The sequence below is a fragment of the Vespa velutina genome, chromosome 10 (genome assembly GCF_912470025.1).
Source record: "Vespa velutina chromosome 10, iVesVel2.1, whole genome shotgun sequence".
NCBI classification, from domain to species: Eukaryota; Metazoa; Arthropoda; class Insecta; order Hymenoptera; family Vespidae; genus Vespa; species Vespa velutina.
In genome coordinates, this window is record NC_062197.1 from 5,420,247 (window position 1) to 5,439,817 (window position 19,571).

At 33.5% G+C, this 19,571-nt stretch overlaps 3 protein-coding genes across 10 annotated transcripts in view; 1 reads left to right on the forward strand and 2 right to left on the reverse strand.

Moving 5' to 3' along the window:
- Nucleotides 1-16,278, forward strand: part of LOC124952546 (BAI1-associated protein 3) — a 25,265-nt gene extending 8,987 nt beyond the window's left edge. Inside the window, exons 3-28 of one of the 4 annotated variants that reach the window (XR_007101942.1) lie at nucleotides 422-729; nucleotides 3,609-3,783; nucleotides 3,858-4,025; nucleotides 4,291-4,357; nucleotides 4,440-4,629; nucleotides 6,214-6,360; nucleotides 6,793-6,837; nucleotides 6,916-7,072; nucleotides 7,133-7,336; nucleotides 7,426-7,584; nucleotides 7,682-7,860; nucleotides 7,940-8,047; nucleotides 8,147-8,296; nucleotides 8,377-8,428; nucleotides 8,966-9,007; nucleotides 9,984-10,129; nucleotides 10,524-10,740; nucleotides 10,824-10,898; nucleotides 10,978-11,091; nucleotides 11,337-11,552; nucleotides 11,685-11,900; nucleotides 11,959-12,153; nucleotides 12,244-12,488; nucleotides 12,597-12,805; nucleotides 12,953-14,748; nucleotides 14,866-16,278. Coding sequence is in view for 3 of the 4 variants with exons in the window: in XM_047502595.1 (XP_047358551.1) it covers nucleotides 422-729; nucleotides 3,609-3,783; nucleotides 3,858-4,025; nucleotides 4,291-4,357; nucleotides 4,440-4,629; nucleotides 6,214-6,360; nucleotides 6,793-6,837; nucleotides 6,916-7,072; nucleotides 7,133-7,336; nucleotides 7,426-7,584; nucleotides 7,682-7,860; nucleotides 7,940-8,047; nucleotides 8,147-8,296; nucleotides 8,377-8,428; nucleotides 8,966-9,007; nucleotides 9,984-10,129; nucleotides 10,524-10,740; nucleotides 10,824-10,898; nucleotides 10,978-11,091; nucleotides 11,337-11,552; nucleotides 11,685-11,900; nucleotides 11,959-12,153; nucleotides 12,244-12,488; nucleotides 12,597-12,805; nucleotides 12,953-13,047 (3,879 nt within the window). In the remaining variant the exon portion in view is untranslated. Of the gene's footprint in view, nucleotides 1-421; nucleotides 730-3,608; nucleotides 3,784-3,857; nucleotides 4,026-4,290; nucleotides 4,358-4,439; nucleotides 4,630-6,213; nucleotides 6,361-6,792; nucleotides 6,838-6,915; nucleotides 7,073-7,132; nucleotides 7,337-7,425; nucleotides 7,585-7,681; nucleotides 7,861-7,939; nucleotides 8,048-8,146; nucleotides 8,297-8,376; nucleotides 8,429-8,965; nucleotides 9,008-9,983; nucleotides 10,130-10,523; nucleotides 10,741-10,823; nucleotides 10,899-10,977; nucleotides 11,092-11,336; nucleotides 11,553-11,684; nucleotides 11,901-11,958; nucleotides 12,154-12,243; nucleotides 12,489-12,596; nucleotides 12,806-12,952 lie in introns of all 4 variants that reach the window. The other 3 variants (XM_047502596.1, XM_047502595.1, XM_047502597.1) reach the window with 3 other exon arrangements.
- LOC124952554 (dynein axonemal light chain 1) lies at nucleotides 14,264-15,507 on the reverse strand. Its single transcript, XM_047502612.1, has 3 exons — nucleotides 15,061-15,507; nucleotides 14,697-14,974; nucleotides 14,264-14,606 (listed from the first exon to the last, which is right to left on the reverse strand). The coding sequence occupies exons 1-3, from the start codon at nucleotides 15,257-15,259 to the stop codon at nucleotides 14,442-14,444; spliced, it is 642 nt and encodes a 213-aa protein (XP_047358568.1). The 5' UTR covers nucleotides 15,260-15,507; the 3' UTR covers nucleotides 14,264-14,441.
- On the reverse strand, nucleotides 15,631-19,445 carry LOC124952549 (locomotion-related protein Hikaru genki). Of its 5 annotated transcripts, none has more exons than XM_047502601.1 (10): nucleotides 18,839-19,445; nucleotides 18,685-18,767; nucleotides 18,406-18,568; nucleotides 18,126-18,305; nucleotides 17,922-18,056; nucleotides 17,687-17,830; nucleotides 17,170-17,382; nucleotides 16,855-17,061; nucleotides 16,286-16,374; nucleotides 15,631-16,099 (listed from the first exon to the last, which is right to left on the reverse strand). In XM_047502601.1, exons 1-10 carry the CDS (start codon nucleotides 19,137-19,139, stop codon nucleotides 15,959-15,961), a joined length of 1,656 nt encoding a protein of 551 aa, XP_047358557.1. In that variant the 5' UTR covers nucleotides 19,140-19,445; the 3' UTR covers nucleotides 15,631-15,958. The 5 variants fall into 5 exon arrangements, 4 of the variants coding, with proteins under 4 accessions (XP_047358557.1, XP_047358558.1, XP_047358559.1 ...); XM_047502602.1 differs by having other exon boundaries at nucleotides 18,126-18,299; nucleotides 18,839-19,444; XM_047502603.1 differs by having other exon boundaries at nucleotides 15,631-16,143; nucleotides 18,839-19,444.
- Between the last annotated feature and the right edge of the window lie 126 nt (nucleotides 19,446-19,571).

A 19,571-nucleotide genomic window follows, 5' to 3' on the forward strand; every position in this document is an offset into this window, starting at 1 on the left:
CAATTCAAGAGTCAGGGAATTATGATTCTCCTGTTTTTTCAATAATACTACGACAATATCATCTCATCGCACAAATATAAACATAATCTTTAAATATTATATTAATATACTTTATTCAGAAAAAAGTTATTATTTTTTTTTTTTTAGTAAATTGCTTAAAATTTAATTATTTATGAGTTTTATCGGTTCTATTAATAAAAATATCTGTAAATAGTACTATATCTATAAAATATGAGTCGCTTCGCTTGTAAAGTCATCTCATTCGTAATTAATTCATATACAGAAATATTATTTCTCTCAAAAAGATTTCTTATTGTTTCATTTATATATTGTGGTGATATATAAATGAAACGTGATATTTTATTAACGATTAGTAAAAGATATGATAAAAATACACGAGCCATATTTTTGCTCATTATAGGTGGTGCCACCGCCAGGGACAACGGTCTCTTCATCCTCACAAGCTCGTTCACTTTCGAGGAGACGTACTTTTGATTGCACTGTCCCGTCAGGACTGAGCGTTCATCCTGTCGCCGCAGCCGCAGCCGCTGCAAGTGATGGCTCGGTTTGTGGTCCTGTTTGCGGTCAGAGTTGTGGAAGTTCCCCCTCGCCTCGAAGAGTCGGTTCCTTTCGTCGAAGTACCGCCGGTGCGAGTACCGATCGACCACCGCTCATGTTTTGCCGTCGCAGACCGTCTTGGCCAGAATTCGACGTACAAGCCACTTCTGGGTAAGTTTTTTATTTTTCAACGTATCCAATTGCTTCATTTTATTTTTAATTATTGTTCAATTATAATTATTCAATAAAAAAAGTCTTGTAATAAGCTTCAAAAGGATAAAAAATAATTTTAAAACATACCTAAAGTAATTCATAGATTCGTTCACGAATATAAATAATTACATTTTGTGTCTTAATGTTAACAAAAAAATTGCATATATAACACATTTGAGATTTACAAATCAAACGATGTTTCAGTTTTATAAAACAAAATTTATTTGTTAATAACAAAAATACAAAATCAGATATCTATGTGAACATCTTGCACGATCGATATTTTCTCTTCTTTCTTATTTGATAAAATCGAGATTTTTAATAGAATATTTTTCCACCAAATGACATATGTAATTCTATAAAAGAGAACGACATTTCAATAAATATAATCAAAGTAGATTCTAAAATATATGTATATTTACCTATATATTTTCATATTAGAAAGAGAGAAAAAGAGAGAGAGAGCTCGTTAGATACTTTTTATTCATGATGAAGGACGGTCAAAGGTTATCGTCCCACAGAGACGCACCTGTTGCGAGCAAGAAGATATGAAATAAGAACGACGGTATTTCGCGCTTCTCACATGAAAAACGAAATGATTTCTTCATCTTTTCCTTCTCTCTCACCCCCTTATCGTAAGAACATATCATTATAACACCACGTTGCAACACCTTCAAAGGTTATCGTCGATATTGATATAGTGTATAGTTAATAACGCAAAAGAAGCTTACATATGTATATACATTTTTATTACATATGTATGTACATATATTCCTTTCCTTTGATACGTATATACATAGAAAATTTCTAAGAACTTATTTTCAAGAAAAATTAGAATGAGAGTAAAATAGAAAAAGCAAATCAATTCTCTGTACACGTTAGCGGGTAATCAGGAAATGAGTTGAGTTCCGTTGAATGTAATCCAATAGACATTGACGACGATCGGAGAAGATTTGTCTGGATAGGAAATGAACGAATGCTAGGATAATGAATTTAACTGCTATCGAGACGCGTCTGGCATGACTGAACTAAGAAAATATACTGGGATTCTGTGTAATTCGATACCGATTGCTAAGAAATCAAGTTACATACAATTATTGACTCTAATTACGAGGAACCGTATCTCCTTTACTCTCCGATTTCTAATCACAATTTATCAGCAATAATAAATTGATGTGAGAATATATGAGAGAGAGAGAGAGAGAGAGAGAGAGAGAGAGAGAGAGAGAGAGGGGGGGGGGGGGGGAGAGAGAGATTTCCATGTAAGATAGTATATAAGAATAATCATCTCTAGATGATTGTGATGATTATGTATCCAAATGAGGATTTATTTTCACTTAAAAATATTTGCCTACTATTATTTCTAATGCAAGTTGAAACATACTCGTATATTTTTCTATTTGGAAACTTTCCAAAAATATTTTTTTTTTCTTTTTATTTCAATATAACGATTCTGGCATTATATTGTACGATCTTATTCCAGTCTTCTAGAAAACGTTATAGAAGAACGTTTACTAGATGACAACATTAAAATCGATATCAAGAAATCGGAGAAAAATTCGAGAAAAGAGAAGATTATTAAAAGTCTAGTCGGCGTACCGATAAATATACGTGCTTTCAAAAGCAAGTAATGTCGTACCAGAGACAGTCGGACTCATGCGAGCAAAATGAAAAATCGATTCGGATTAGAAATGCCAAAAGAATGCCTAGGATGCATCGATATTCCTCTTATTTACTTCGTCGAAGTAGATACTGTATCTAGGAACATGACGGAAATAAATCCACGATCGCAAATTCTCTTTAAGAGATTCTTATCTATTTTCTTCTTTTATTCTCCCTTTTAAGTCCATCCAGCATTGGTGTCCTTCGATTTTAAAAATCTTTTGTCGCTGAATAGCATTCCTTACGAATCATGTAAAAATTGTACAAATTATGAACTTGGAGCTTTCCATTGATATCTAAAAGTTTCGCTTTATATCGATAATTTTGTGTAATACGTTTATATTTGTATCGACATAATATCACATATGATTTCGAACATTTTTAAGTAATCAAACTGAAATTGCAAACAATATAAATCAATATAAATTCAGATAATCTAAAATAATTCTTCTACAATTTTGTTAAAAATTTTCAATAATACAAAATAATTATTATTTAAATCGATGATCAAAATAATTATTTTGGAAGTCAATAGGTGATTTAATATGTTGATTAAAACATATCTATATGGGATAAATAAATTTTATGTAAAAAAAATTTTTTTTTCCATTACAAAAGATAGAAAGTTTGTATTAAATAGATATGTATGTACGTACATATATTTTTTGCAAAATGATATAATTTATATAAAGCTTCAACAAAAAATTCCAAGCTTTTGTTTCCATCATAAATAACAACAGAGCAAACGTTTATCGTTATCACGATTTGTGTAAATCACTCACTCGTATTTTAAAGTTGATAATAATAACGCCTTCCGTTTTCCGGTTTTCAGCTTTAGTAGCTCTTTTTAGTAGGCTCTTAATCGTCAAAAAATTTAATGCACGACGAATCATGTGGGTACGAAGCTTTAAGAAGAAACAGCCCATGGTCTTATAATGTACATACAGAGGGAGAGTCGGTGTTTATAAATAACAAAACGATATACGGTATCGATGCTTGGAATAAATTAGTTCAATAAGGCGTATACTTGACGCAAGATATACGAGACATACCGGTAAAATATAATGTCGAGTGTGGAATTATTTTTGTTCGGATTAAAGAAAATTTTATCCTGCGAAAAGAAAAATAACAAAATCATTGTAATACTTGATTAATCGATATCATTTCCTTTTAAGCGTTCAAGAAACCGATGGCTCCTTCTTCGAGAGTTTCACCGCGTTATCTTGGAAACAAGAGAATCGCAGACTGGTGGCTCTTCAGGAAGTCGAAGCTCGAGCTAAGGATCCTCCACCATCATCCGGAGAGGCCAACATAAATTCCTTCCACTCTCGTCGACTTAACAAAGAAGAGGTCTTCACAAAGAACAATATTTCATCCTTCAAGCTTAAACTTTAAGAACGTAAGTTGATATGCATGTTTTTCAGATCGAGAAACTATACGTTGAAGTTCTTTATACGATCGCGAATACGGTCGGAGCAAGTACGGGTCAGTACGCTCACTATAAAGAGGACCTTTATGGGTATGCGCAGGAAGCGTTTGGTATACCACAGGATCAACATCGACGATACCTCGATATTGCCTCAAAAGAGAAGGTAGGGTTTGAAAGAGACCTATCCTTCATTTTTATTACATTTTCGTCTTAACCCTCCAATGTGCGTAATTTTATATTTTTCTTATGCACCTTTATGAAGAATATATTGTACAAAACTAATAAGTTAATATTAAAGTAAAAATAATGGAAGAATTATAATATTATTACGTATATTAAAGGGTTGTCGAGGTTCAATTAAAACAAAAGAAAAAAAAAAAGAAAAAAGAAAATGAAACAACGAAAACATTTTCTCACATAAATTTCAGCCTCCTATCGTGGTCCTAAGTGTAATAGTTATCGAAGCTGAAGGACTAGAGGCGAAGGACGCTAACGGTAAATTAGATAACGATATAATTTAATAATGAATATTCATAAAAATGAGAATAAGGGTATGGTAAGTTATTCGGTACAATAGGTTTCAGCGATCCATATTGCATGTTGGGTATACAACCTGGTAATACAAGTGCACCACTGAGCCCCCAAACGAATCTGTCAGCTCATTCTCCTCATACACCTCCAGCTTCACCAAGACAAACGGCTCGAGCCTTATCCGATGGAGGTGAGAACGATAACTCGCATCACGAAAAGCTTCGAAAACATCATAGGTAAGATCGATGTAAAATGAAGGGGAAAAATAAATAAAAAAAAGAAAAAAGAATACAGAGTTCAATACTTTGTAATATTGTTTTGCTTCTATAGACTTAATAAAAATAATAATCATATTAATGAATATTGGACGAGTCAGTTAACCCTTTTACCTGAAATAATTTCTTTGTAACATAAATTTCTAAAAAAATATTTTCTAAAAACGTTCGCGACTTCGAAAGAGATATTAGATGGTTTTGATTGATTTGATCTTGGTCATTTAAAGTCATTTGAAAATTGCACGAAGATCATTTTCAATTTATTAAATGGAAATCGTCATTTTTCAATTCATATTCTTACACCTTACCTCGAAAACTTTTCAAAACAACATAATAAAATACTTTTTCATTAAGTATGTATTATACTTTTCCAGTTATAAGACTTGAAAGTTACAATAATGCTGCGCCGACATTAGCATTACCCAAGGTGTATTACGTGGAGGTCGGTACGGTCGATCTTCGTACATAACGGCATATTAACTTTAAAATTTAATATCTCAATAGTGGTTTGTGCGAAAGTTACAAGTTAATAATGCTTTAAAAACGTTTCGATGTCGACTGTAGGTATATATAATAGAAAAGTATAAATTCCCATATTGAAGATTTAACATGGCCTACATATGATTTTTAAACGTTATCTGAGGTCAAATCAATTACACCATCTTATGTCCCCTTCGACGAAGTCATAAATTTTTTTAGAAAATATTCCTTCGAAATTTACATTACAATGAACGGGTAATTTCGGGTAAAAGAGTTAAGTTACTCACCCCCCCTCCCATCTAATATTTTTCGGATCGAATTTTTTTCTATGCAATATCTATACGAGTGAGAAACTAGGCCTTTTAGGATTATTCATACTAAAATATCTAATCCACGAAACGATGACTTCATATAACATCATCGAACAAAATGCAAAGCGGGAATATTTATCGCGAACAAACTCTCTTGACGAAGTGACAATGCAGCTTGCGATAACAAAAGGTGCACCGGATGTAACAACTTCTGTCCTTACTTTACATGCTGCCTTGAAATATAGCGCTACCGTATGCACGATTCTCCCTTCTTCTTACTCTCTCTCTCTCTCTCTCTCTCTCTCTCTCTCTCTCTCTCTCTCTCTCTCTCTCTCTCTCTCTCTCTCTCTCTCTGCTAGTTAGCTATGCCATCTGGTGTTGAAAAGAGAGAGAGAGAGCAATCAGAAGAGAGAGAGAGAGAGAGAGAGAGAGTGACAGGGTGACAGAAAGGGAGAGAGAGAGAGAGAGAGAGAGAGAGAGAGTAACACGATTAATACCGCACCGAGTGGACACAGTGCTTAACAGGATAGAGTATCGGCATTAAGTGTGGTTTCGAGAATCTCAAATAATATATTTTTTTTCTTTATCTATTTTTATTTTTTGTTATCTTACATCTTAATGCCTGCTGACGTCGAAAATATGGTGAAAAAACAACTAAACGTATTGTGAGATATATCACGATTTTCCTAAATACATCAGCACGTTATCCGAAAAATTGTCTAATAAAATTGACGTGATGTCTATTAAACGTCAGTTTCAGGCTATCATTCAAGCGCAAAGAGCATACTAGCAGACGAGAACACCGTGAATCCTTTAGCGGAGCGGTTCCTGCCAAGTTTATACGTGCTACCACAGTGAAACCGCACACACTGAGTCCGCAATGGAAAGAAAAATTTCGCTTGTAAATTATCGTCCTCCTATATTATTCATTTTTTCAATTTTAATTTTCATACAGCGTGCCACAAAAGTATCTAGTCTCTCTTAAGTACTATAATATATTAAATAAATTTTATAAAAAATTATAAGTTCTTTCTTTTATTTATTTGTCCGTTTTATAACAAAATATAACAAATTAAAATTCCACATATTTATTATTTATTAACTTTTTGTAATTACTTTCAATATCTTCGTATATAAAGAATGTTACTTAAAGTATTTAATATTTTTAAATGTTACATGTAATAAAAAACAGCAATAAAATCAATAAAGTAATATCTAAGCGAGAGGTGACCGGATACTTAAGTGCTACCTGTCTATTAATGAAAAAAAAAAAAAAAAATTATGAGGGAATAGATAAATTTATAAAGTCTTCCGCGATATAATTTTATTTTAGCGACATCGACGATATCAGCACGGATATCTTGCATCTCGATATATGGTATGTCTTCGTAAGTAGGTTTTACCTACTTGAAACATACTAGGGCCAGCACATTATTCAAAAATATATCATTTTTAGGGACCACGACGACGAATCCTCGGTATTCGACGCCGTTAGTAAATTGAACGAAGTGCGAGGTGTTAAGGGTCTTGGTCGATTTTTTAAACAAATTGCACAAAGTGCCCGTTCCGGTAGTCAAGATGACTTTTTGGGCTGCGTGAATGTTCCGCTTCAGGTAGAACAATATCCGTGATTTAAATAGAAACGACATTTATAATTTTCTCGAATATCTTAGGATATTCCAAGCACAGGCTTGGAACGTTGGTATAAACTCGAAGCAAGAACACAAAGGAGCAACATTCAAGGTAGAATCAAATTAAAATTGTGGCTATCCACACGAGAAGACAGAGGAACATCCGAAGAAGATAATTGGGCTGAGCTTAGACAGCAAGAAAGACTTTATACCATTTTCCTCGATCATGAAATGAACAAACAAGGGGTATTCGATCTGTTTCTATAAACGTTCAAGTTATTTTATAAATTCTTTATATTTTTATTCTTTCATTCGAACTGTATATCGTTTCTCAGGAAGATTTCACAGGTGAGTTACCCCAAACAGCACTGACAATTCTTCATCAGCATGCTGTGCAAGGTGATGTCACAGAATTGCAGCAGGCATTGATCAAATGGATCGCTAGTTCGAAACATCCGGCTGTCGATTCGAAAGTTCTCCATCGTCTTCTTCAGGTAATCATTAAATCGAATTTAATACGAATGGTAGTAAAAATATTACAAATAAATATTAATTTTGAATAAATTTGTTCTCTATTATTTCGCTTTTTAGGAAATAGATAACCTATGGCATTTAAAAACGACGGAAACATTATCGCGAGACGAAGAACAGTCTCTGGCAGATTCTTTCAATAATTTTTTAGAAGTAGCACTCAGAAAGATTCAACAACATCGTACGTTATATCCGCCATTACATCGATTATCGATCTCTAAGCTTGACAATCTCCTAAGGTAATTTCTAATCATCTATTTACTAGACACATCGAATAAGGATCTGACTTTCTGAAATGCTTTTATTACTTTGTTTCAGATGTTTAGGTCTTTTATCGAATATGAAAGCTTTTTGGGCATGCTGTCCCTTTAACAAAGAAATACGAGGAGAAATTATAACAGCCCTTAGAAAGGGAACTCACGAGTGGTACGTTAATTGATCAAAAATCTTTTCTTTACAAATATATTTCTTTTTTTTTTGAGGAGGGTTAAATACCTCGTAACTACATTTTAATTGTCAATCTAGGTACGAAGATGTGCGACATCAAACTATGTATCATGATCAGGAACCTGATCAAGATGCGGATCGCGTCTTGCAAGACTTTACAAATTTAGTCACGGCACTGTTAGTAGATTTGGAACAGGGTCGTATGTATTATAATAGTCTCTTTGAAAGGTAAATTAGATAATATCTTGCGTTATTTATCAAACTAGGAAGGATATAATTTTTATTGATACAATATTTTCACCTTTCAGTACAAATGGTGTACCATATTTTTCAGCTGTTTATAAACAGTTGGAAAAACTGGTAAGTATCTATAATAGGAACGATTAATATCAATGATGAAAATTACGTGAAATTTTGTTACTACGTCACAGCGGGAACACGTGATCACATAATACACAATGTTATTTTTTATTTCTTATCTCGTCAAGCTCGATGTGCTATGTTTGGCTTCAATGCTTTATCGCAGACATCGATCGTGTTTTTACACGCTCTTTTTAATATGATTGATAATCTTTTAATTATACTTTCATATTTTTAAAAAAGCACGATATTGCGACGTTATTTTTATAGATTCGATCGATGTATATTTACATTCAATTGTGTCAGTACACATATGCGTGTCACACACACATACACACGGACACACATACGCCCACACGCGCACACACATATACATGTACACCATTTACTTATTTACTGTAGGAAATATGAAAAGCTTGCGATATTTAAGAAGATGATTATGTACCATCGACGTACAAGAAAAAAGAAAGAATTCGCAAGAGTTTATTGTCCATCGGTTCATCATTATTTTACTGTACACAAAATATTTGTTCGTAGCTGGCGGAACACGTGGCGAAACACATGGAGAACACTTCCGAGGTACTTTTCTAATGCCTCCAAGAAATGTTAATCTCTCCTTGTCTTTCTTTTCCCATATTCTTCGACTTTCCTGTAGATGTAAAAGTAAATTTACCCATTGACCCTCCCCTCTATCTTCGTATACCTGGTAATGTAATTTCAAAGAAATAGATTCTATAGGAAAAACAATATTAGCCATATTAATAACCAATTTATCTTCTACTTTAGTATTATTTATTTATGGCGTAATATATCTATAATTTCTTAATACAAAGTTATTATTGCAAAATATCTAGAGACTAACGTACAATGACATTGACACGGATAGTGTTTAAATCTTAAGATTCTTTTTTTTTTTCAGTGGAAATTCACTTATTTCCTCGATAGATGTTAGGTAACACTGGCACTGCAGTATGTGCTGCACGTATCTGTCATATAGATATGCATGGTAGTAATGCATGAATAAGTTGAATATTACATTACGTATTTCAACTGAATATTTTATTTCTACCATGACACGATATTATGTGATATAATATATTTTTTACAGTAAAACAAATATTTTTAATCTATCCCTTTATTAAATTGAAATACTAACCAAAAGAATATTTTCAAAATATTATTAACAAAATTTTAATATTTCTTTTTTTATTTTGTACAAATTAATTATTATTAATAAATTGAAATTTTTATTTCGAAATAACTTTTTTTTTCTTAATAAAATAATTTTTCAAATTAAATTAATAAAAAATTTAAATTTTGTTATTGACTTATTCCATTAACACTTCTTGACCTATATTATATGTATACATTGTCTTTTAGCTCTCTCGATAATCACATTTTTGCACGTTATAATGATCAATTGCTTTTCTTCACCAAGTATTCATCATTCGTTTAAATTTTAACATTACTCATTATAAAAAAAATAGATATCGATAGAAATTAACAATTATTATACATTAAAATATTTATCACTAAATGTTAATTAATTCGACAGATTCAAAATGAACTCGGTGCAAGAGTCACCACCGCTTGTCTCCAAATTCATGGACAAAATAGAGACGAAGATTACGTATTACCACCTGGTGCAGAAATAGGGACACCTATTTTTGAGTTATATCTAGCATTGCAAGACTTCGTGAGGTATATTAATTCAAATACAGAATATTCATAGATAGGTCAGATTTTGTTTTCAAGAGGCAACAGGGAAACGCATTTTCTCGAAAATTATTATTAAGTAAAAATACACCAAAAGTAAGAAAAAAATAGCACCATTATAAAGAAAATTAATAGAACTTTCAAATAATATATACCACTTGGTCCCTGTTGGTATTTAAAATTTTTAATTATTCTCCTTGAATTTATTTATAAGGATTTGATCTCCTATCGAAAATAGAATTGAACAATCCCGTCGTTTTTCGAATCATTAGATTTTATAATAATATAGTGTACACTTTTCATTTGGACATTGTATACGGTGTCCCAAAAATAACAAATTTATACAATACTTATTATTACAATTTTTTCTTTTATTCAGTATGAAGGAAAAGTTACCATTATCTGATCAGAAAACTCTGATAATTTGCAATTATTACGAATGGTTCAAACCGGCTATTGACAAGTGGTTGGATCTTGCAAAGTTAAAAGCAATTCAGAGAATCAGAAAAGCGGCAGAATTGGATCGAATTTGTACAGGTGATTTTATAGTGAAGCATTGTACATCTGCAATTGATGCAACTGCATGCTTTTATCAGGTAAAATATTTGTTATATCTCAGTTTAATACGATAAATATCTAAGACATGCATATGGTTAAATAATTGTTGTAATATCTATAGATCAAAGAGTTTTGGAAGAAATTAGCATGGCCAGATTTTATCGGATCGTATAGTTTCGTATTGAAAGTCATCGATGTAAGAGATTGAATAAAATTATTTCATTAATATAAAACAATATTACAAACGTACACATATCAAAATTTGTTTCTAATAGGCTATCTGCAGTCCTGCTGCTTATTATGCTGAAATAACCCACCAAAAATTAGCTGAGAGTGGATATTATGAAGAACAAACACCATATAAAACCACAGACGAGGTAATCGTTCAGGTAGAAATTGCTTTGCTTTAATTTATGCATTAGTGGTTAGTAGTATCATCGGCAGACAGTATTGAGTAAGTAGAATACATATATATTGTTTAGATGCATCATAATAACATTTTATAACATTCGTAAGTATAGATATTTTCAATGAATAATGAATATATTCGGTTACACTTTAAAAGAGAATTTTTTTCCAGATTTTGAGAACAATATTTTTCCAAGATTGAATCATTTTATTTCTTTCCTTTTAGATGTGCGTCGCTATAAATGGTTTAGAATATGTAAGAAGATGGTTATTAAATCTAGGAGAAGAACTTCACGTTGAGAAACTTCTCACAGCTTTGGAGAATCAAGCTGGAGATTCTGCTCGAGCACAATGGAGAAATGCTTTGACTTTACCGTTGGAACAAGCGCCTGGACAAATGTTACTCTTCATTAATCAAATTGTTTCAAGAATCGGCACAAAGGTCAAAATCATTATGAAATATTAATAAACGATAGAGTGATCGAAATGATATATCAAATATCCTTGTCGTATTATAACCTGTAGAAAATTAATTTAAATTTGATCTATCTCCATTGTTTTTATTATTGTTCAGATGAGACCATCTTTGAAAAAATCCATGTTTCATCTTGCTTGGTCACCCGACAGTTTGCCCACGTCAGAAGCAATCACACCTTTATTGGAATATTTGGATGTACATTTGGTAGCTCTTAATTCGTCTCTTTTAGCTGTCAATTTTACGCGTGTCTTACAAGACGTTTGGGAGGTCGTTCTTAATGAATTGAGCAATCAAATGGATGGAAATGCAGGAGTAAGTTGCATAAAACAATTAAAAAGTAATGGTAATATTAACATTGATTCTATTCTAGGACAAACCAGCTATGTTTTATGAAAGATTGTACGAAGCGCTCGATCTATTGATCAAATTCTTTCATGCGGATGAGAAGGGTCTATCTTTAGGGGTACTACGTAGTCCGAGCTTTTTAAATGTAGAAGAACGCTTGCAATATCATAAAATGGATACGACTTTTCTCATTAACCGTTACTATCGTCAACGACTTCAAGTAATAATAATCATATCAACGATAAGGAAAATTTCATTTCTTTCAAATTTTTATTCAATTCGAGCCCTGTTTCATTGAATTTTTTTTCAGGACCAAATGAATACCATGACATCAGAGTATGGTGTTTTGACAGTGAGAGCATATCTGAATCACGATTCGCTTTGTGTGGAAGTGATAAATGCTAGAGACGTAATACCGTTAGATCCGAATGGTTTTAGCGATCCCTTTGTAATAATCGAATTGTTGCCACGAAAAATTTTCGAACATTGTGCTGAACAACAAACCAACGTTAAGAAAAGAACTTTAAATCCAATGTTCGATGAATGTTTCGAATTGTAAGTTTACGAATCCTTATACAGCTCCTTTATAATCACTTTCTTTCATTGAAATATAAATTAATTTTTTTTTTTTTTTTTTTTTTTTTTTTTTTTTTTTTAATTAAGTTCCGTAAGCGTGGAACAGTGTCAAAGTCCTGATGCTATAGTCCTATTCACCGTAATGGATCACGATGTACTCACAGCGAACGACTTTGCTGGAGAAGCATTTTTGGGATTAAGCACGATACCCGGTGTAGCTGACACTAATACTAGTATAGATAATTTTCATGGCCTCAAACATACAGAATTACCGTTAATGCACCAAAAAAATCGAAGTGAGTAGATACCTATGATAAATTTTTATAAGATCGAACTTGAGATCTTAAGATAATTATTCTGGATGAAAGCCATTCAATTTTTCAAAGCATATCATATTCGTATAAATCATTGTATATTAATAAATAAAATAATTCCTATTTCAGACCATCCAATTCTTCAAATTCTAGAAACAAGAGTCGGCGATAAATTAGCCCTCGACTTCGTAAAAAAACAGAAACAACGATTCGCCACGGCATAAAAAAACGTGGCATCATTATAATGAATAAAATCAAATGCACAGATTAACAATGGTTGAAAAATCAACGAGAAGGAAGAACCATAGCTCGTTAAATCTTCTCCGAATATTTAACGCCAAGTTCCAATTCCTGTGTAAATCGTGTTGAATTTAATCAATGTTGATAGGAGCGGTCAAGAAAAATAGCAACGAGAAAATTCAAAATTATTTTTCTGTTAGAAACGGATTTATAAGAACGAAAAATGTTGGAAAGGAAAATAGAAATATGTCTGTGTGATGTATTTAACGGTAAATGTTTTAAAATTATCGCCCAACTCGGAACGATTCGTCGAATTCGGAACGATATAAAAAGAAAAGTCTCGTCTCGTCTCGTCTCGTCTCGTCTCGTTTCGTTTCATCTGGTCTTGTCGTAATGTTGGCTCGGTATATGTACAATGTATATATGTACCTATGTTCTTTCAAATCGCTGCTAAAAGATCGATTTTATTCTCGAAATATTTCTCGATATGTCTCGACCTATTTTGCATAGCTTCGAGAAAATACTAAGCCAGTAAAAGATGATCGATATACAAGAATATTTTTCTTACACGTCGTCGGCCAATACATCTAACTTATTCTATCTTCTCGTCGCCACTCTAATTCTTGAATATTATCTCGGTAAACAGTGGCGTGTTTACTAAGAATGTCGAAAGGTTATTCTGTCGCAAAAAGGAAATGTGTCATCGGTAACACATTCTAATAACACAACGTCTTAGCACGATCCTTTCTAAATCATGCGATTCGAATCTTTGAATCGCGCCTTTAGTACAAGGTGTTACGCCTAATTTCATTTGCTCGAACAATCTCTACTTTTCCTACTCTCTTTGCGACTTTGTCAACGCAACGTTTGATGTTGAAAAGTAGATATTTTGCGTAACGATTGGAAAAATTAGAAATACATATAATGTATGGTATTATGAAAATTAAAGAAGAAGAGAAAAAAAAACAAAAGGAAAAGAAGGAAGGAAAAAAAATGAAAGCGAAACTAATCTCAAGCGCACACACGTCAATTTTTTCTAATGCACGTATCACTTTGCGCCTCCCTGTGTATCTTATACATACAAACGATGAGGATATTATGTAAAACACTTTACATCTGATGCGCCTTATATCAAAAGCAAAGGTTAAGTAAATAGATATATAACATATGTTTGAACCTGGATAAACTTCGTGCATCGAATCCAATCGAACTTCTAGTATATTTTGCTTTTTCAAACCACCAAAAACGTATGTACAATCTATCTTGTATCGTGAGACAAATAAATGATATATATGTATAAACATTAGTATCTAATGACCAACTGCAACAACAACAACAATAACAAAAGCAAAAAAAAAAGAAAAGAAATAATAATAAGTTATGGCATTTCCTCAGGAATTTTGGAATTTGTGGGCGAACTATCGTTCTTAATTAATATTGGTTGATTAATGCATGTATTGTCCTCAGTATGTATAATTGGTTCACCATCTAATTTTTCCAGATGAGGCAGACGTCGAGCAACTTCCAATCTCCATTGATCCACCTAAAATAAATTATACGTAACTTATAATTGATATTTTTCCTATGTACCTAGATTGTCATCATTGTCATGCTCGTAGGATTTTATGGCTACCTCAAGGCTATCGTATAATGGATTTCCAACAAAGGATAAATCTCGGATATTTGTAAGTTCTTGCAATTTGCCAAATTCGATCCAATCTCTCACCAAATTATTAGACATATATAATGCTCGAAGATTTTTCATTGCGCTAATACCTTTCATTTTTTCGATATAATTGTAGGAAATCCAAAGTTCCTCTAAAGTATCACCAAGTGATTCAAGACCTGAAAAGCTTTTCACCACGTTACGACTCAACGACAAGATCTTTAAGTTTTTCAATGTTCCAATTCCTACAAAATAATTCAATTTATTTTGTATATATATATATATACAGGTGAGAGTTTATATATATATATATATATTTATAAACTCTCACCTGTTATCTTTTCGATCATATTCGTCGACAAAGATAGTCTTTCACATCCAGTTAAACACGCCAAAGAGTTATCCATCTTTTCAATAGGAAGCCATTGAAAGCTTAAAATAACTTCTTTTGCAGTCGCAGGATCCTGTTTGTTTTCTTCCTCCCAACGTCGTATCGCTTCTTTACAAGTCGTTGCTTTGACGACTGCCATTTCTTCTTCGTACTTAAATTTCTGATATACTTCTTATCATTTATAAAAAAAAAAAAGAAAAAAGAGAAAGAAACAAGTAAACGATAAGAACAAAGATAGATAAAAAAAAGAAAATAAAGGATAAAATTTGGATTTGTCCTGTACAAGATAATGATCGGAGTATTCGTAAAGGTATCTAAGAAACAATCAATGTATCTACTTTCTTATGCGCACGCCTATTTCTGATTATACGAAAGATGCCCACAAACATATGTACTTACGTACAACGTTTATCTGCCGTTGATGATGATGATAATAATGATAAAATTGTTCGATATAATAATGAAAAGGACCACAATAGGAAAGGCAGTTATATAAAAGACTCGTTAAAAATTCTTAAAGAATAACGGACACTTTATTGCATATAGATATAAAAAGAAAAGTGTCAGAATAGTTAAATCTTATCGAGGGTCTCAACGACTTGCCTATATTTGTGCGATCGACAAATATGTTCCTCTATTTAATTTATGATATCCCTCACAAAATCAAATGAAATTAATAAATCGAATGAAATAAAATAATAAATGTAGAGAAAAGAAAAATGTACCCTTCGTTGTACATCTCGTTTTATATTTATTAACGCGTCGCTTTATGTCGGACGCTTCTAAATGTTAATCCATAAGGATGGATTTGAATTACGACCGGTGCAGATAAAAGCGATTACTTTCGTATGAAAATCAGGGTGACTTTTTTCAATCGATCGTAGATAAATCCAACACACATATCGATCAAACATCTTTGTAAGAACGACATGGTGGTGGTGGCGCACTCCATATTCCATTCTCTCGACAAGTTGGTTTTCTGACAGGTTCCAAAGGTGTAACATAGCCAGGAGAACATGTCACCTGCATATCAAATTTTATATATATATATATATACATCTATCATTTCATTTTTTTCCTCAATATCGAGTATACGTTACAGATATCGAGAAATTTTAAACGCTTGAAAAAAAAAAAAAAGAAATTAGACCATCGATATACTAACTTGTATATTATCACCAGGCGTATACCAAAATTTCAGCGGTGAAATCCGACCGTGTGGAGGATCGCCAGGATATGGACATCTTACTTTACCTACAATGTTGCAAACTATTTCTTCTGTTGCTTATCTTTTTTAAACGGATAAACATTTAACATTGGTATAGTCAAATTTTAATCGTATTATACAAAAAGGATTGATAGATATTACCGCAAAACTTTAAAAGCTTGTAGTAGATATTATCATTGAGATAAATAAAAAGATTTTAATAAATGTTTCCTTTTATGAACCAATAAGATTCTAAGTACCGTATTGTTTGCCTATTCAAAACCTTTCGAGTAAGTTAGTATAACTTATCAGTTATTATAAAATCAAGTTAAGCAAACAAAATATTAAGTATCACTTGAAGATACGTCTAAGTGGACATGAATCGTATCAAACATATGTTATGGACAGTAGATAAAGATAAAAAGGAACTACAGATTTCATCAAGGACGATAGCTCTTTTCAAACGTTCTATAAAAACAAGAAACATTATTATCTATAAAGCAACTTAGTGATTTTACGAAACTCACAAACTGGCGATTGATGCGACCACGTGCCATTTTCGGTGCAAATTACAGACGCTTCTCCTATCAATTGATGACCCGGTAAACAGGCAAATTTAACGAGAGCGCCGACTTTGTAGATGCGATTACGATGGTGTTTTCTACGAGTAGATTGCAACATTTGATCGACAATTCGACCGCTTCGCGGTAAAGACGGCGAAGGACACGTGATCTCTGTAAATACAATATTATCGGATTGATTTATAAATATAATTTATCGATACAATTTTTCTCTTGACTTTATGCATATAACTTAGGCGAAGTAAATAATATAAAACTTACCGAAACAAGTTGGCATGGATCCATTCCACGTGCCATCCCCTTCGCACCTGATGCTCTGAGATCCTAATAATTTGTGACCCCACATACAAGCAAATACAGCCCTGCCGCCAAAACTATTGTTGTGCTCTAGTAGTTGTAACCATGTATCACTGGGAAGATCTATCGGTGAACACGTTATTGCCTCGCAACGTGGTATATCTCCTGACCACATTCCTGGAATATATCGCACGACGACGGGAGTCTTCGCTTAACTCTCTCCTACGATCGAATTATTTCGACGCCTTATACAATTCGCATTCGGCCGCTCGACAGGATTATAGTCTTTTGTATTTCAATGTATGAAAGAATGGTGTATGACCTATGACTTAACGCGAGTACCGAATGAATAAGGATAAGACAATTTTCTGGTAACTCGCTACAGTACTGCAGCCCTGTCGCGTGGTCATTAACTCCTCGGCCATCTACCATTGTTCGCATCGAAATTTCGCTTTAAATACTATTAGAATCAATTGCTCACCGTTATACTGGCAGGTTATCATCGAGGCACCTTCCAATCTGTATCCAAGGGGACATTCAAAATTAGCGCTGTGACCCATCCGAGCGCCTTCGATCTTACCAATCAACGGTCCCTCTGGTAAATTTATAACTGGACATTGAACGTCTACGAGACGAGAAATCGATTAAAATTTGTCTCTTTCTGTAGATTTCGATTTTGAAAAATTTTGTTGCGATATATAAAAAGTAAATCCTACCAACGACGTGGACTCGTATGGAATTTGCTAGGCCTCGTGGGGTCGAACACGTGTATACTCCTGAGTCCTGAACTTTGGCATAATATATCGACAGTCGATACTTCCAATCTCTCTCTTTTGCAGCAATCGCCCATCCTAATTTTTAAATGAATAATTAGTATTTTGATTATATTTAGAAAAAAAATTTACGTGCATATGTCTCACCTGTTAAATATTGACGAAACGTCGATGTCCACGTCCATTCTGGATTACCTAATCTTCTAGCAAAAAGACACTCCAAATGAAGAATGCTTCCTGGAAATACTGCAAGCGTACCCGTCGGCTCGATTGCCGCTGAACCTGCTGGTAATCCAAAGACGATCGTCGGTGGAACGTCTTCTGGATCTCCTCAAACAAGAAGAGGAGTGTGTATTAGTGAATGATAAAAAGGTCCTGTTCTATTTCGATTATAATCCATTGAAACTCGAGGCTCGAATTAGCTCACCAGTGTAATTGGAAATAGCCGTTGTAGGTACGCAAGACGGTAACTTTCCGTTCCACGTTGCATTACGGCAATGTAACGATGGATCACCGATGAGCTTGTATTTACCAAGCTCACGACACCTCACCATAACACGTTCTCCATGAGGTACCGTAATTTTGTCTACCTGCGAAAAGAATATTTCATTGATATTTCTTCTATAACGATTATAACAAGGACGTTAAAATATTACTTATGTATATGGATATTAATATTAATATTTGAAATTAACAGGAAGCTTACTGATACGGTGATATTTTTGTAAGTAACGATGAGAAGTGGATGCAAGCCTTCTAACTTGCATCCTCGTTGTAAAATACGCTTTTCTGAGAAAACAGAATAAGAATACAGATCACAAAAATGAATAATAAGTAAATTACAATGAACGTTTACAAACCTAATTGCTTCGCATCGCTGAATTCGCTGGTCGTTATCAACGCTATCAAAAAAATCACGAAGAAAGTTGATATCGCGTTGCCGCATCCTTGTCTGTGTTTGAAACACGCACGCGTTCTTTCCGTCGTCGCTTCTCTTCTCCTTCCTTCGTCCTCGATCAACATCCTGGCCACCACCACCACCTCCCTCCTTAACGAATTAAATAAATCGAGAGCATTCGCGAATATCTCGCAGCTGTAGAATTGTCCTCGATAACAAAACACCTTCGTTGTCAACGTTAATGCGGCTACATTTTCGAGCATTAACGCCAAGCCTTCCCTTTTACTGCATCCACTCCACTTTCCACCCTTCTAACTGCTCGAAGAACGAGAACTCATCGGATTCGTTTCTAACTCTGCCTGATTCAAGAATACGAAAGAATAGGAGCCTCTGCACGATCAACGAACAAAACTGATTCACTTAAGACTAACATCAATGGGGAACAGCATTATCACTGACGATCAGAGCTGTCAAACGTTTCCCATCCTCGCTAACTCTCCTCTTAACGAACGTGCCTCTATACATCACCGACGTGGTACTCCCTCATGAAAGAGAGAATAGGGTGGAAATAGTGGGAGCAGAGGAAGAAGAGAAGTCGAGAAACGCAAGCGCAAACATCCATACGCTATTCGAGAAGGTACCTAAGCCTTCGTTGTAATCGTACTTGTACACTCCCAGACAAAATGATACATCAG

What these genes read in the sequence shown, in the direction of transcription:
- LOC124952554 (XM_047502612.1), bottom strand. Translation starts at nt 15,259, where the DNA reads ATGGCAGTCGTCAAAGCAACGACTTGTAAAGAAGCGATACGACGTTGG. An exon ending in TATGATCGAAAAGATAACAG is followed by an intron (nt 14,975 to 15,060) that starts GTGAGAGTTTAT and finishes ATTATTTTGTAG; the next exon opens with GAATTGGAACATTGAAAAAC. An exon ending in CATTATACGATAGCCTTGAG is followed by an intron (nt 14,607 to 14,696) that starts GTAGCCATAAAA and finishes AATTTATTTTAG; the next exon opens with GTGGATCAATGGAGATTGGA.
- LOC124952549 (XM_047502601.1), bottom strand. Translation starts at nt 19,139, where the DNA reads ATGCTCGAAAATGTAGCCGCATTAACGTTGACAACGAAGGTGTTTTGT. An exon ending in GATAACCTGCCAGTATAACG is followed by an intron (nt 17,383 to 17,686) that starts GTGAGCAATTGA and finishes GATATATTCCAG; the next exon opens with GAATGTGGTCAGGAGATATA. An exon ending in ATCCATGCCAACTTGTTTCG is followed by an intron (nt 17,062 to 17,169) that starts GTAAGTTTTATA and finishes TTGTATTTACAG; the next exon opens with AGATCACGTGTCCTTCGCCG.